This window comes from Canis lupus, chromosome 27 (assembly GCF_003254725.2).
Source record: "Canis lupus dingo isolate Sandy chromosome 27, ASM325472v2, whole genome shotgun sequence".
Classification (NCBI taxonomy): Eukaryota; Metazoa; Chordata; class Mammalia; order Carnivora; family Canidae; genus Canis; species Canis lupus.
This window is the reverse complement of record NC_064269.1, coordinates 5,858,249-5,874,919: the sequence shown is the minus strand read 5'-3', so window position 1 is coordinate 5,874,919 and position 16,671 is coordinate 5,858,249. Positions and strand designations below refer to the sequence as shown.

Genomic DNA, 16,671 nt, shown 5'->3' with positions numbered 1-16,671 from the left:
TTATACTGGCTGGACCAGTTTGGGGGAACTATCTTTGGGCAGCCGTGTCCTTCCTGGCATAGATGCCAGCACTATTACCCAATCAGAGATATCTTTGTGCCCAGAGGGTTATAAGAGACAACAACATCCTGGACATAGCAGACTTGTGTTTCACCAGCTACAGAAATGAGGTCTATTCTGGTCATCACCATCCTCAGCTACTTCTTTGTAGCAGATGAGGCCAAAATCTTCTCCAAGTGTGAGCTGGCCCGCAAGCTGAAGAGCATGGGAATGGATGGCTTCCATGGCTACAGCCTGGCAAACTGTGAGTATGAACTTCTTTCTGTCTCTGCCCAGAAAAGACCTTCTTCCCCAGCCAATTTCTCCCTTTTCACTTCCTGATTTACACATTTATCAGGGCTCTCTTCCACTCCCTGACAGCTCTTCTTGTCTCTGCCTCCACTGCTTATATTCCTATCAGGATCTCCTTTCTCTCTTCCACCAGGGATTATCTTATCCAAGTAAAATTTCTTCTGCTGTTCCCCAAAATCACCTTCCCTCCCAGTGGCCTAGAATACTTCCTCAAAAATACCCAGAGACTCACCTAACCTCTTCGTTTTGCTCCCATGACCTTTGCTTTCACCTGCATCCTTTTGGATACTGGTCCCTGCAGCATGGTTGGCACTGATTCCCACTGTCTTCCCTGCCCTTCTGTCCATCAAAAAAAACCCTACAACTGCTGTGTTTGTCCAAAGTCTGTTCTATCCAAGTCACAAGGGAGTAGGATAAGGACTGTGAGAACAGAAGGTGAGGCAGAGACAAGGTCACTCATCTCATCAGTAAGAACACATGAAGCTATTCCAATTTCCCTTAAATATCTTCATTTTTCTTCATGTCAAACATACTCTTTCCTATCACTCCCCAAGGACAGCTTTTGGGGCTTCCTTTCTAGGATCCTCCTCCATTACTTCTCCATCTCTTCTCTTCCATATACTTTGGGATAAAAGGCAATGTGAGTATCCAAGGCAAGAGTCGGCTATTTGGCTGGGAGATGAGGCTGGAAAGATAGACTGGGAGATAGTGCTTGCTTGATTATTGGGCATTACAAATGCATTTATTAAACAAATTGTTATTACATTCTTCCCATGGGCTAATTATTCCTTGGGACTAGGAATATACAATGGATGATAAACATAAATCTAACACTGAGGATTTTATAGTCTTTTCATTTCAGTCTCAAGGGACTTTCTGGCCATTCTAGTATAGCATGAGGTGTGCTCATCATGAAACAATCCCCCTTTTCTACTCACACTTTTGCTCCCTCGACACAGGGGTCTGCATGGCTGAGTATGAGAGTAACTTCAACACCCAGGCCTTTAATGGGAGAAATTCCAATGGCAGTAGTGACTATGGAATCTTCCAGCTGAACAGCAAGTGGTGGTGCAAAAGCAACTCTCACTCCTCGGCAAATGCCTGCAACATAATGTGCAGCAGTAAGGACTCGATCCCCTCCAAGGGCTGGGTGAAGTGGGGCAGGTAAAACAGGTGCAAGATTGAACACCCTACTCCCTAACACCTGCCCCTCGCCTGTGCTGGAGAAGCCCAGGACAGGGAATAAAGGGGCCCCAGAGAGTCCTCACACTAAAAGAGGATTCCACAGAATTCCTCCTGCCTAAAAGGAAGAAGGAAGATACACTGACCTCTGACTAAGCCTCACCTTCATGGGTTCCCATCCCTCAAGCCGTTTTATCCCGTTCCTGGCACACGCATGGCTGCATCACCAGTCCACATACCCCCACACAGAACTCTGGACACACTAAGCAGTTTCCTGAACACAAAGGCTCTCCCTGGTCCATCAGGTCCTGGCTGCCCTCCGGAGGGAACGACGCTCAGAGGCAGATTCAAAGCAAGGCAAGAAAACCCAGGCAAATGGAAGGCAAATCCACAAAAGGGCTCCAGAGATAGAGGGTCTCTGACCCAGGCTCAATTTCCTCTGGAACTTCCCCCATCAAAAAAGTATTGATTAATGAAACAGAAAAAGAGGATTTTTTTTCCCCTCTCCATTCAACCACTTTTCCTTTCAGAGTTCCTGGATGACAACATCGATGATGATATCGCCTGTGCCAAGAGGGTTGTGAAAGATCCTAATGGGATGTCTGCCTGGTAAGCAGAACGTGAGGGGCAGAGAGCAGCCACTCTGACAGGCATGGGCCCAGACCCAGACAGTATGAGGGACGCTCATAGAATCGCAGCATCTCTGCTGTAGGCCTCTCCCTGGGCTTTGTAGGGAGCTGAGACCGTTCTCCTGACGGAAGTGAGGCAGAGCAATACTGTGCCATGCTCACCCGAGGCCTCCCTGCAACACCGACTCAAGCCTTCTCACGCCGGCAAACCCTCCCCGTCTGAGACTCTCCCACAGCATAAACTGACTCCAGCCTGAAGACCCTACCTCAGCTAAGCCCCTCTAGACTCCTGGCCCTGCCTCTGATCTATGCCCTATTTCTCTATTCTTAGGGTGGCCTGGGTTAAACACTGCAAAGGCAAAGATTTGTCCAAATACCTGGCCAGCTGTAACCTGTGAGATGGTCATCGGATACGGCTCCTGGAGAACGTGGCCCAGAAGGCAGGCTCATTCCTCAAGGTTCTGGGAAGCTCTGAATTTCCCCTGCCTCCAAAATAAAAGTTACTCAAGTTCAGCTGTCTCCAGTATGATGCTTAAGGGCTGGGTTACAACAGAGGCTTGCTACCAGATGTAGACACCTGGAGGTCCTCTTCTCTCCAAGCCCATCACTGGAGTTCCTTCTATCTCCTCGGGAAAGATGGTTAAGGACAATCCTTTCCTGGGCCCTGCTGGAGTTTGATACAGAATCCTAGATGCGAGCTCTTATGAAATTCATTTAGTAAAGATGGCTAATATTATTCTCCATCACCAGGAAGGAGAGTTCAAGATGAAACAGGAAAAAAATTATGAGAGAGATTTGGTTTAGATGTAGAGAAGGACCAGCAGAATATCAGGAGGATAGTCAGCTAGGGTAATGACTCAGCTGCCATAACACAGTCCCCAAAATATAGTGTTCTCGCAAAGCAGTCCGAGATGGGTGGACAGGCTCCTCTGTCCCACGCAGACATTCAGAAACTCAGATTCTTTCCATTTTGCATCTCCACCATCCTCTAAAAGCAGTGCTACTCAAAGTGTGGTCCACAGATCAGCAGCACCAGCATCAATGGGAAGCTTGTTAGAAATGCAAATTATTGGGCCCACTGGCAGACCTACTGAATCCTTGTTTTAATCTGTTTTAATGAGCTCTCCAGGTGATTCTTATGCTTTAAAAAACACACAGAGAAGCACTGCCCTAGGGTGTTGTCCTCCAAGCTAGATTTTGCAGAAAAGGGGGTTGGGGGAACATGTGGGTGACTCAGTCGGTTAGGCATCTGCCTTCAGCTAAGGTCATGATCTTGGGTTCCTGGGATCCGGCCCCAAGTTGGGCTCCCGCTGCTCACTGGAGAGTCTGCTTCTCCCTCTCCTTCTGTTCCCTGCTCTGCTCATGCTCGCTTGCTCTCTCTAATAAATAAATAAAATCTTTTAAAAGTGCATAAATAAATAAATTGCAGGAAGGGGAGTTGGTCTGGAGAAACACACAGACAATGTTTTAAGGTCCAGGCCTGGAAGAAGCACATGTCACTTCCATGTACACTCCAGAGACAGAATTTAATCACAAGCCATCCCCGGTGGCAAAGGAGCCTGGGAGACCTGGTACCAGCAGGGCAGCCCAGGTCCTGATAACAGTGCTAGTATTATGGGAAAATGGGCAAATGGATTTGGGTGGACAACTAGTAGTTTCTGCTACAGTAATTAATAAATCATTCAATAAAGTAAGTCATAATCACATTCCCATGGTGTAAATGTTTCCATATAATAGTATTTTGTGCCCCACTATCCCTTTAAATATTATTCTGTGGGGTAGGTTCTTCTCTTGCCTCTGGTATAAAAACTCAGGCAGGTACCATGACTTTTCTGGTCACCCTCGGGTAATGAGAGCACACCAACTCTGTCCAAGGGAGTCTCCTCTCCTCTCTCCAGCTCTTTTCTTGGCATCTCCAACATCTTTTATAGACTGACCAGTGGAAGATCAACTAAAGATGCAAAACATATTCCCCACAGTCTCCTTTTTATTTTTTTAAAGATTTTATTTATTTGAGAAAGAGACAGTGAATGAGCAGGGGCAGGGGCAGAGGGAGAAGCAGACTCCCCATCCAGCAGGGAGACTGACATCTTATGGGGGATTGATCCCAGGACTCCGGGATCATGACCTGAGCCCAAGGCAGCCCTGTACCTGAGCCACACAGGTACCCCCACAATCTCCTTTTTAAATATTTTTGGTCTTACATTTCACTTTGAAATGTGCTCTCTAGTGTCTTGAAGCCACAGCCGAACCTAAACCGGACAAGTTTCCCATTTAACCTCCTGATACAATAACTCTGAACAGTTGATGGAGTACTTTCAGAGACCAGATCTGATTGAGCACACTGTATGTGTTATAGAAAGACTCTGATGCTCACTCTCTGATGGCCACGACACTGCCTTGCTGTTCCTGCTGCTGGAAACTTCTGGGTAGCTAGCTCTCTGGGCACCATCTTTCCTGCTGCTGCTGCTACAGTAGCTGGCTAGACTCCTCCCTTGTCTGGTTGCCATCACCTTGGCTTAGCCCCTTCTGAAGGTTCCCAGGTAGGAAAAGAAAGCAGTGGAAGGACAGGCAGGTAAAGTGACAAGGAAATAGAGGCCAGTCTATATTCTGGCACCAATATCACACAGCTCTTTAGCAGGGCTAATTCTCTCCCCGTTTTTCTGAAGGAATTTCTCTGCACCTCAATATTCCAGGAGGCAGCAAGGTGGGTTCTCACAACCATCCAAGAACCCTGTCCCTTCCTGTGCTAGAGTACATTATTATTCTCTATTCCCTACCCCCTCCCTCCATCACGTGATCTTCCAGAGCACTACAAGGACAGAGTCCCCTACGCATGGATGTTGAACTCGGACATGCGGTTTGCTTTGCCAACAGAATGTTAGCAGATATGACACAAATAGAAACTAAAAATGTGATTGCATGGTTTTGTTCGGCCTCCTGTGCTCCTGTGACTGCCAGGCAAGAGCATGCCCCAGGTACTCACTGTCCCCAACCCGCTCTCCCCAACCGGGGCCCCAGACTGAAACATGTGGAATAGACTTGAACCCAGTCCAAATCCTGGCTCCTAAAGTAGAGCTCCTTCCCCCCTACACCACACCAGACCCAAGAGTAGGAAAAAAAATGCTGTTATAAGCCATTGAGTTTTGGGGTGGTTTAAGAAAAAGAAAAAAAAAAACTGACTCTTACTCTTCCTCAGCCCTGTGTCTTCTCAGCGTCATCCTCTTTACTTGACCATCACAAATCCTGTCCCCAGTTGGATTACCAGCAGGACTCTTCACTGTGAGGATGCAGATTCTGTACCTTCCTTGATGGATTTGCATTACGTTTAGTTTATTTTTTTATTTTTACGTTTAGTTTAAATATGTTTACTGAGCCTTTACTTTGTGGTTAATTGCCTTGAAAAGGGATTTACAAGAGGGCCTTGCCTTTTATTATACTGTAAACCTAGGAAGAGAATCTAAAATCCCCAAATAATCCTACCAGTAACCAACCAGTATAAATGGGCCCTTAATCAAAATCGAAAGAGCTTCTTTCCTCTCCCGACATAAACCAATGAAGGGAATGTATACATAGTTTTTATAAATGTTGGTTAGGCATTTATGAAACAAAAGGTTTTTTTTGGGGGGGGGTCACTTCTTTAAACAAAGTTTTGGTGCAGGATATTTTTATTCACCCCTGAAAAAGCAATATTGTTCTTTTTAATTCTAAAACATCAACTAAAGAACTAAAGGCAATGTAGAGAAAAACAAAACCAGAGGGGCACCTGGGTGGCTCAGTTGGTTAAGCATCAGGTTGCGATTTTGGGGTCCTGGGATCAAGCCCCCAGGGCCAGTTCTGTCAGGCTCCCTGCTCAGTGGGGAGTCTGCGTGTCCCTCTCTCTCTGCCCCTCCCCCTGCTCATGCTCTCTCAAATAAATAAGTACAATCTTAAAAAAAAAAAGAAAGAAAGAAAGAAAGAAAGAAAGAAAGAAAGAAAGAAAGAAAGAAAAACAAAACCAGAAAACTCATGCTACCAGGTATCAAGAACTATTACAAAACGATAGTAATTATGATAGCTTGGTATTGGGGCAAAGATAGGCAAATAGGTGAGTGGAACAGAAGAGTGACTCTCACAAACCTGACCAACTGATAAGACAAAGTAGCACTGTATTGCAGTGGAGAAAGGATTACATTTCCAATAAATGGTGCCCAATCAACCGGCTATCCATGTCTGGTCTTGTTATCTTTTACTCATCTCAGAGATCTCTGTAATACTAGAACAGGAACAGATACACATCTCTGATTCTAACCAGCTGTGAACTATTCTGCTCATTTAATAAATATTTAATGGAAAGCAACAGAAGAGGTAATAGTAGACTTTTTTCATCATCCCAAAATCCAGATACAAACTGGACTTTGAAGTAGTTTGCCTCAGAATTGCAGAATCAAACAAAACATCTGTCCTAAAAGCTAATTCTTTTTTCTTTGCTACACCAAAGGAAGCTGCACTAGAAAGAAAGGCAAGCAATTATTTCACCCCACAGCAGAGGAGATTCCAGGGTAGAGAACAGCCAGCTGCAGAGTCAGCAGAGTTATTCTCTGGATGGGAAAAACTCATGCCACACACAATTAATGTTTTGATCTTGAACTGTATCATTTTATTCAACACCAATAAGCTTCATTTTCTCTAGAAAAAGGAGATTGGGTTTGTTCACATTTTTAGAAATCCTTGTTTGAGTAATATTGACCCTACAGTCAAAGGTAGGGAAAGAAAAGTTTGTGGACATCAGGGTTACAAACCCCTATCTGACAAGTATGGACAGAAGTAGGGGAACTTGGGCAGCCCAGGTGGCTCAGCGGTTTAGCGCTGCCTTCAGCCCAGGGTGTGATCCTGGAAACCTGAAATCGAGTCCCACATCGGGCTCCCTGCATGGAGCCTGCTTCTCCCTCTGCCTATGTCTCAGCCTGTCTCTGTCTCAGCTGGAGTCTCTCATGAATAAATAAACAAAATCTTTTTTAAAAAAATAATTAATTAAACTTCAGAGTTAATATCCTACACAACTGGGATAAATTCATTACAAGAATATGGACTTGTACAGGGCACCATGTGAAACAATCTTACTCATGAGTCTATTTGGATTCTTACACCAGCTCTGACACTAATTACTTGGTGTTATGGGTTACATTGTGACCCCCAAGAAAGACATGTAAAAGTCCTAACTGCCAGTACCTTGGAATGTGAACTTATTTGGGTCATAGCAGATGTAATTAGTAGGGCAGGCCCCTAATCCAATATGACTGGTGTCCTTATTAAGACGACAGCCACGTGAAGACTGAGAAATACAGGGGAAACGATGTGTGAAGAAAACAGAGATTGGCATTACGAAGCTGCAAGCTGAAGAATGCCAAAAATTGATTGCAAAACACCAGAAGCTAGGAAAAGGCAAGGAAAGAGTTTTCCCTACAGGTTTCAGAGGGAGCGCGGTCCTGCCAACATCTTGATTTCAGACTTCTGGCTTCTAGAACTATGAGAGAATAAATTTCTGCCCTTGCATTACTGGGGGAGGGGAGAGAACCTATTGCTTTAAGAACGCCCTTCTGCCTGCATCCGACCCTTGGTCTGAGCTATTTAGGAAGTCTTTCTGTGTGTTCCACTCCTTACTCTGTCTTCACCCCTAAATTACAGGATATTTCTCCTCCTGTTAAGCTCTCTTCCTCAGCATTTTTTGGGGGACTGGCTATACACTACAGATTGCCAGAACTAGAAGAATTACTACTGCTATTATTAGTACCAGCTTTACTGGCTTACACTTAATTAGTACTTCTATGTGCCAGGCATCGTTATATATTCATCTTCCCTTCACAGAAAGGGAAGCTAAAGCTTAAGAAATTAACTAATTTGGGGCACCTGGACAGCTCAGCGGTTGAACATCTCCCTTTGATTCAGGTGGTGATTCCAAGGTCCTGGGATCTAGTCCCACACTGGGCTCCCTGTGGGGAGCCAGCTTCTCCCTCTGCCTATGTCTATTTCTCTTTCTGTGTCTCTCATGAATAAATAGAATCTTTTTTTTTTAAAGAGATTAATTCACTCAAAGAATTTTGTTTGAGATTTTATTTATTTATTCACAAGAGACAGAGAGAGAGAGGGAGAGAGAGAGAGGCAGAGACACAGGCAGAGGGAGAAGCAGGCTCCATACAGGGAGCCCGATGTGGGACTCGATCCCAGGTCTCCAGGATCACGCCCCGGGCCAAAGGCAGGCTCTAAACCACTGAGCCACCCAGGGATCCCCATCACCCAAAGAATTTTGTATATAATTTAGTATAATCCTCCTTTGTAAAAGGTGAAGAAACCAAGACTCAGAAATATTGACTTACCCAGTAACACCAACTGTATTAGGTTCCTAAGGCTGCTGTAACAAACTGCTAATAAATTGGGTGCCATCAAACTACAAAAGCATGCCTGACCCTTGTAAAGGAGAGAAGGAAGGAAAGAAGGTAGGGTGGAGGCAACCGAAAGCATAATGCAATTCTACACATTTGGCAAAGTCAGTAGGGAGTCCATGAGCCAGTCATTCATTAGAGGAGCTGGAGCGTCTCAGAAATAGGCCTGCCTCAGTACCTCTGGCTGGAGCAAGCTGCAGGAATCACAGCTTGGTGTGAAACATGGTGTTGTGGCAGGGAGGAGAAAGGTGTAGCAGAGAGCACTAAACTACAGAATTTGTGCTGATCATTTTAGCACTTGCCTTCAAGGGGATCGCTGACACCAAGCAGCAGATATCAGGTTAGGAAGAGAAGCTGCCATCAAGTAGAAGTGATGGAAAAAAGAAGTATTGCTTGGAGCTTTAAGACTCAGTGCTCTGGAATGCTGGTGTGAGAAGAGATGGGAACCAATTCCCTCACACTACAGATGAGCACAAAAAGGGCAGGAGCAATCTAGCTATCTGAGTGTCTCAAGAGCCTCGCCCAACACCCAGAACATTAGTAGGTGCTCAGTGAAGGTTCTAGGGTCTAGGTTCATTTACTTATCAATCAGTACTCATAAAGCAAGTGAGAAGCAGATGGTAGGGTAAAAGTGTGAAGGACAGAAAATAAAGTCATGAAAAAGATTTATATAGGCTTTAGGTAATATTGGAAGTAAAATGAGGTACTCCCACCAAGACCTGTATATGGGGGTATGACAGCCTTAAAGAATTTAACCAAAAACACAGATCTATAACAGACTAGAGAAGACACATGTAAAATTACTTTAAAAATACTGAATGGTCCAGGCCAAGCTTGATAGATATTTATTGAAGATATTAATATTTTGTGTTTGTTTTTGACAGCCTTAGCATGGCCTTTTCAAGTCTAAGAGTAATGCAGATAGGAGACAGACCATCTCCCATGCAAAATATTAGGACATCATATTGCTGCTTGACACCATGGAAAATAGTACATGGTCCAAAGTGCCCATTTTTAACACATATCAGTTGCATAAAATTCCATTCCTATTACATCATTTCAACCCTTGTCCTATTACCATGACATTCAGGGAAGAAAGCCTGACATTACAACCTTCACACTTCATTCACAGTCTCTTGACAAAGTTCTTCCTTATTTCTTGTAATCTCTGGGCATCTGAAGACAGTCCACTCAGTGTCTCAGCATCTTAAAATTCCCTCCACATCCATCATCAACAAATCAAAAGAGAACCATAAAGCTGAGCCATGAATGAGGGAAAGGTGGGGGGGTGAGGGTTCAAAGGAAGGAAATACAAGTAGTCACTAAGTCCAATCTTTAAGAGATAATGCAAATATATACACTTACATTTTTTAAATGGAATAATAAAGTATAAAATTTATATGAGTAAATACCTATATGGTGAAGAGGAGATAAATGAAATAGGCAAGGTATATGCTTTTTTAAAAATACACTGTTTTATCATTTTGACCACAGAATCCTATAACATTTTATATAATTATAAAATAACTAATTTTTAAGCAAGCACTAAAAATATAAAGGCACTAAGTGTTTATCCACAAGAAGGAATTATTCCAAAATGACCTTAAAATACTAAAAATTTTACTGAATATCCCTAGTGGGATCTACCCTAAAGGCAAAAGATCTGCAAAAATGTCTTCACTGTTTTCACTAATCATATTCTGGTGATAGTGTTAATATTGTTATTCTGAAATGTTTATATTACAGGGTACAATAAACCAAATGTCCAATTAGGTCATATTCTAGCTCTATCATCCTTGATATCCTTGAGAACCAAGATGGTCAACATGAGGGGAAAAGATGTACAAATGTAAAACAGAAGAGATTAAGTTAAAACTGTTTAATCCTGAATTTGAATTAGAAGTGTCATTATGAAATCCTGAGGCATTGTATCTTTTTGAAAACAGAGAAAAAGAATATTTCTTAATTCTGTCTAGAAACAATGACCGGTCTAGTAGCAACAGGCATCCCTGGCACTCAGATTGAGAAACACCCTGTCCTATTAAAAAAGAACCAGGGCTCCTTGTAGAAATGGGTGATTCTAGTTTTGGAGCTGGAAATTAATAAGATAAGCCTATAGTGCAGCCCCAGTAGCTCAGTGGTTTAGCACCGCCTTCGGCCCAGGGCGTGATCCTGGAGACCCGAGATCGAGTCCCACATCAGGCTCCCTCCATGGCGCCTGCTTCTTTCTGCCTCTGCCTATGTCTCTGCCTCTCCCTCTGTGTCTCTCGTGAATAAAATTTTAAAAAATCTTTTAAAAAAAAGCCTATAAAACATCTTGGCGTATAAATAGCAAAGAAACTATCAAAGACTACTGAGGTCACATCAAAAGGACTCAGAAGTCAATTTAAAGAATATCTTTCTGGGCAAAGATAGGGCAATTTTAGTATTATTAATAAACATTTTAATTGTAATGGACTAAAACACATCAAAAATGCTTAAATACTTAAGTTTATAATAATAATTTTTAAAATTCTGATTTCTTTTAGAGGCTGCTAATGAACCAACTCATTTTTAAAAATAGTAAATGGAGAAAAAGAAGTAAACATTTATTCTGCCTTCCCTATGCAAACTGTACCACTGGATAAACAAATAGTAGATAAGGAGAAATTTCTCTCTTCATAGAGGTTTCCCAGATAAGAAATGAAGAAGAAATGAAGATAGAATATCATAATTTTATGACTCCCAATGAATCAACAGATCTAGGCACTGGGCATCAAATGGCTGCTACCATCACAAAAAGAAAGACACCCAGACATTATGTGCCTCCTGATGGAAGAACACAGCGTAATCTCCAAAGCAGATTTCCCAAAATCATGAACTAAAATCTGATTAAGCCTCTGGACTCAACTGCCAATTTGCAGGAAATAAATACAAATGACAGAATAACATGTTAAACAATGTAATCAACTAAATCCAGACTCTGAAATCTCTACAAGAGAAACAATGCTTTCTTTCACAACAAAATTGAAAGAAAAAAAGGAGTAACCTATGGAGTAAAAGCAGCTTATAGGACATATCAACTCATCATAACATGTACACTTTATATGGATTCTGATTTAAACAATCACCCTATAAATACACATACACACACACGCGCACTCACATGCGCGCGCGCACACACGCACAGAGCCCAATGGATCTCACAAAGGACAGATAGGCATCTTACACCTTGTATGCAGCCCCAGTGGGGATGGGTGGAGATAAACTGATAACCTCTGAAGGAATAACAGCAATAGAAGCCAGAAGGCAGTCCTGAAACAAAACAATTGCCAAGCCTAGAATCCTATACCCAGCAAAATTTCTTGTAAGAATAAAGTCAAAATAAAGGAAAAAATCACCCCAAAGTGAAACTGTCTATATGTTTCAGCTAAAAGACAGCTATTAAAAAAAAAAAAAAAAAGACAATTATTAAGACTAGTTAAAAACGGGACACCTAGGTGGCTCAGTGGTTGAGCATCTGCCTTGGACTCAGGTCATGATTTCCCTGCAGGGAGCCTGCTTCTCCCTCTAGCTATGTCTCTACCTCTCTCTCTGAGTCTCTCATGAATAAATAAAATCCTAAAAAAAAAAAAAAAAAAAAAAGACTAGTTGAAAAAGTAAATCCCAACTATATGCTGTTTATAAGACTAACACTGAAAAGGAAAATACAGAAAAGTTTAATCTAAAATGATGATATGGATCCTAGGCTTACCATGGGGATCATTTCATAATATATAAAAATATCAAATCACAGGTGCCTGGGTGACTCAGTCAGTTAAGTATCTGCCTTTGGCTCAGGTTATAACTCCAGGGTCCTGAAACCAAGTCCTGTGTTGGGCTCCCTGCTCAGCAGGCAGTCTGCTTCTCTCTCTCCTTCTGTTACTCTCCTGCTTGTGCTGTCTCTCTCTCTCTCTCGCTTTCATATAAATAAAATCTAAAAAAAAATATCAGGGATCCCTGGGTGGCGCAGTGGTTTAGCGCCTGCCTTTGGCCCAGGGCACGATTCTGGAGACCCGGGATCGAATCCCACGTCAGGCTCCCGTTGCATGGAGCCTGCTTCTCCCTCTGCCTGTGTCTCTGCCTCTCTCTCTCTCTCTCTCTCTGTGACTATCATAAATAAATAAAAATTAAAAAAAAAAAGAATAGTATAAAAAAAAAATCAAATCACTATGATGTACATCTGAAATAGGATATGGTATGTCAATTATACTGCAATTAAAAATAAAATGGGATGCCTGGGTGGCTCAGTGGTTGAGCGTCTGCCTTCAGTCCAGGGAGTGGTCCCAAGAGACCCGGGATTGAGACCCACATTGGGCTCCCTGCATAGAGCCTGCTTCTCCCTCGGCCTGTGTCTCTGCCTCTCTCTCTCTGTGTCTCTCATGAATGAATAAATAAAATATTTTTTAAATAATAAAATAAAAATAAAATAAAAAGAATACATACAAACACTAATTGAAAGAAGTCACTATATATATATTAATATCAGGCAAAATATATTTTAACGAAAAGCATTACTAGATATAAAACAGTAAATTTAAGGCAGAAACAAAGTCGGAAGAAATAATAAAGAAGATAAAAGCAGATCAATAAAATAGAAAAAATTCCAATAGAAAAGAACAACTTAACCCAAAGTTGGTTCTTAGGAAAGACAAAGGAAATTTTTTTTAAGAAGATTTTATTTATTTATTCATGAGAGACACAGAAAGAGAGAGAGGACAAATTCTTAGAAAAAGTGTAACTGGGATGCCTGGATGGCTCAGCGGTTGAGTGCCTGCCTTCACGCCCAGGGCGTGATCCTGGAGACCCGGGTGGAGTCCCATATTGGGCTCCCTGCAGGGAGCCTACTTCTCTCTCTGCCTATGTCTCTGCCTCTCTCTCTCTCTCTCTCTCTCTCTCTCTCTCTCTCTCTGTGTGTGTGTGTGTGTCTCTCATGAATAAATACAACCTTAAAAAAAAAGTGTAACTTACCAAAACTGACACAAGAAGAAACAGTAAATTTAACATTCATGTCCCATTAAATAAATTGCAGAAAATAAGTATCTTCCCACAAAAAGCAATAGAAACAACAAAAACCCTGCAATCACGTCTCCATGGGCAAGATCTGTTAAATATTCAATGAAGAAATAATTCTAAACTTACACAAATTATTGCAAAGAATGTAAAGAGGGGATAAAAGCCCAACTCATTTTATGAGGGTAAGAAAACCATGACAGCAAAACAAGAAAGGAAAATTACTGGCCAATTTCATTTATAAATCCAGATGCAAAAATCCCAATACATATGAAAACTAAATCTAGGAACCTAGGGACACCTAGGTAGCTCAGTGGTTGAGCGTCTGCCTTCAGTTCAGAGGGTGATCACAGGTCCAGGGGTTGAGTCCAACATCGGGCTCCCTGTATGGAGCCTGCTTCTCCCTCTGCCTGTCTGCCTCTCCCTCTGTGTGTCTCATGAATAAACAGTCATTTTTAAAAAAATAAAAAATAAAAATAAATCTAGGAACCTAGACAAATGTAAAAAGTAATAAATTATGATCAGTTGGGTTTATACAAGGAATATAATGTGTTTAAAATTAGAAATAAATGTTTCAATATATTAGAAATTTAAAAATCATAATCATCTCAATAGATGCATAATTTTTTTTTTTAAGATTTTATTTATTTATTCATGAGAGAGAGAGAGAGAGAGGCAGAGACACAGGCAGAGGGAGAAGCAGTCTCCATGCAAGGAGCCTGATGTGGGACTCGATCCTAGGTCCCCAGGATCACACCCCCGGCTGCAGGCGGCGCTAAACTGCTGCGCCACCGGGGCTGCCCTAGATGCATAATTTTTTAAAGATTTATTTATTCATGAAAGGCACAGAGAGAGAGAGACAGAGACACAGACAGAGGGAGAAGCAGGCTCCTCAGGAGGAGCCCGATGTGGGACTCGACCCCGGGTCGCAGGATTACGCCCTCAGCCAAAGGCAGACGCTCAAACGCTGAGCCACCCAGGCATCTCTTGGCCACGTTTTAATGCTTCCTTTTCAAATAAACCCAGGAAGTTGCATATGGCTGGAAAGTAGCACATTAAGAGAAAGAACATTTCTTTGAGACAAAAGTCATTAGATAATTAAGGTCAGAGCATAAAATGGTCTTAAATGCCATGCTAAAGAGGTTGCTTGTTTTCCTGAAAACAGTGAGGTGCCACTGAAATTAGTTTGGCATAAGCAGTAGAATGACTAAATAAAGCTTGTTTGGCTGCAGTATAGACTTAAAAGAGGTAAGACTTCAAGCTGGGAGATCAGTTCTCAAGAGAGAACAAGGGGTTGCAATTTCCAGTGCCTGGAGGAGCCAGACCCAATATGAGTGAAGTAGGCCAGTTCTAAAATAACAGAGGCAAGAACTATAGAAAATAAAAAGCACGTCACTAAAAATACCCACCACTATTTAGCTCTAGTCAATTGTTTTCATGCAAGAATAATGCCCAGCATCACTAGGTCTTCCAAATTGTCAAGAGAATTTTAATATAATTTTTTCATTTTCAAAATTGTGCCAAAACAAAAAAACAACCAATTATGGGCCAAATCTGGTACAAAAGTCATCAGTTTGCAACTTGTGGCTCAAAATGTCAGTAGAGATGAAGAAAGGAAACAAACTCAAAGGATATTAGGAAGGAAGAATTATGGTAGTGATCAATTGGGTGTGGGCATAAGAGAGAGGTAACGATAGATCACTTCCAGATTTTCACTTTGGTCACTGGGTGGATGGTATGCCATGAAATACAAGTAGAAGAGGTTTAAGGAACATTCAGACAGCCGACAGCTATAGCTCATCAGCAGAAGGTACATAAAACTGGGAAGACAAGTCATTTTCAAGCTGTAGGACTCGGTTCTCTATCCACCACCACTCCCATCACCACATCTTCAGCTTAGCTGCATAAGTGATACCTGGGCAAGTCAGAAAATTTGGACAGATACATCCATCAAATGGAACCATCCATGGGTGCTAACAGTGAGGCCAGGTGGTATTATCTGATGATGCCAGGATGGGGACAGTCCTGGTGACATGGTTACAACCAAAGTGGCCAATCATTGCAGGCTGTGAAATCTGGGCAGCTGAGCCAGTTAGGGACCATCAAAGTGTCAGGAATATAAAGAACAGGGAATCCAGAAAATATTCTTTCCACTTAGAGGAAGCTAGATCTCAAAGATTGAGACTATGACCTCTTGCCCAGTACATACCATCTCTGGCTGCTGGAGTCTGAAGGCATTAACCTATCTTTATCCCAACCATGTACTGGTCACAAGGCTTCCTGGAAAAAGGAAATTCTGCCATTTGGGACAATATGGATGTGCCTAGAAGGTATTATGGTAAGTAAAATAAGCCAAAGACAAATACAGTAAGGTCACCTGGGTGGCTAAATCGGTTAAGCGTCTGCCTTCGCCTCAGGTCAAGATCTTTGGGTCCTGGGATCAAGCCTCACGTCAGATTCCCTGCTTAGTGGGAAGTGCCTCTCCCTCTCCTCTCGTTACCACAAGCCCATGCTTGCTCTAATAAATAAAAATTTAAAATCTTAAAAAAATACTGTATAATCTCACCTACACATGGAATCTTAAAAAACCAGATTCACAGAAACAGAGAGCAGATTGGGGATTGCCACAGACTGGGGGTGGGGGTGGAGGAAATGGGTTATGGTGGTCAAAGGAAAAACTTCGTTACATGATGAATACTTTCTGGAGAAGTAATTACAGGCTGAAAAAAAATTAGAAAGCTAAAGTGGAAATAGGAGAGCCAGTGGGGTTTCTTAAAAAGGTCTCTTTCACCTGAACACTCAGCAAGCACTCACAGCTAAGTAGCAGCCTGAGGATTTAATGAGTTGAATTCCAGAGAAGCTTAAATGCTCAAAGTGGTACTGTGATGCCAAGGTCAGGAGCGTGACCGCAACAACCTGGATTGTATTAATGTATAAGTATGGTATTAGGGATCCCTGGGTGGCGCAGCGGTTTGGTGCCTGCCTTTGGCCCAGGGCGCGATCCTGGAGACCCGGGATCGAATCCCACGTCGGGCTCCCGGTGCATGGAGTCTGCT

General features: G+C 42.4%; 1 protein-coding gene across 1 annotated transcript; it reads left to right on the top strand.

Moving 5' to 3' along the window:
• On the top strand, positions 1-2,675 carry LOC112678181 (lysozyme C, milk isozyme). The gene is made up of 4 exons (XM_025477271.3): positions 1-304; positions 1,311-1,472; positions 2,064-2,142; positions 2,494-2,675. Exons 1-4 carry the CDS (start codon positions 166-168, stop codon positions 2,558-2,560), a joined length of 447 nt encoding a protein of 148 aa, XP_025333056.1. The 5' UTR covers positions 1-165; the 3' UTR covers positions 2,561-2,675.
• Positions 2,676-16,671: the final 13,996 nt, after the last annotated feature.

Bases quoted from the DNA above. Each gene is read 5' to 3' on its own strand.
- LOC112678181 (XM_025477271.3), top strand. From the start codon at position 166: ATGAGGTCTATTCTGGTCATCACCATCCTCAGCTACTTCTTTGTAGCA. The intron at 305-1,310 runs GTGAGTATGAAC...CCCTCGACACAG, and splicing joins TGGCTACAGCCTGGCAAACT to GGGTCTGCATGGCTGAGTAT. The intron at 2,143-2,493 runs GTAAGCAGAACG...CTCTATTCTTAG, and splicing joins CCTAATGGGATGTCTGCCTG to GGTGGCCTGGGTTAAACACT.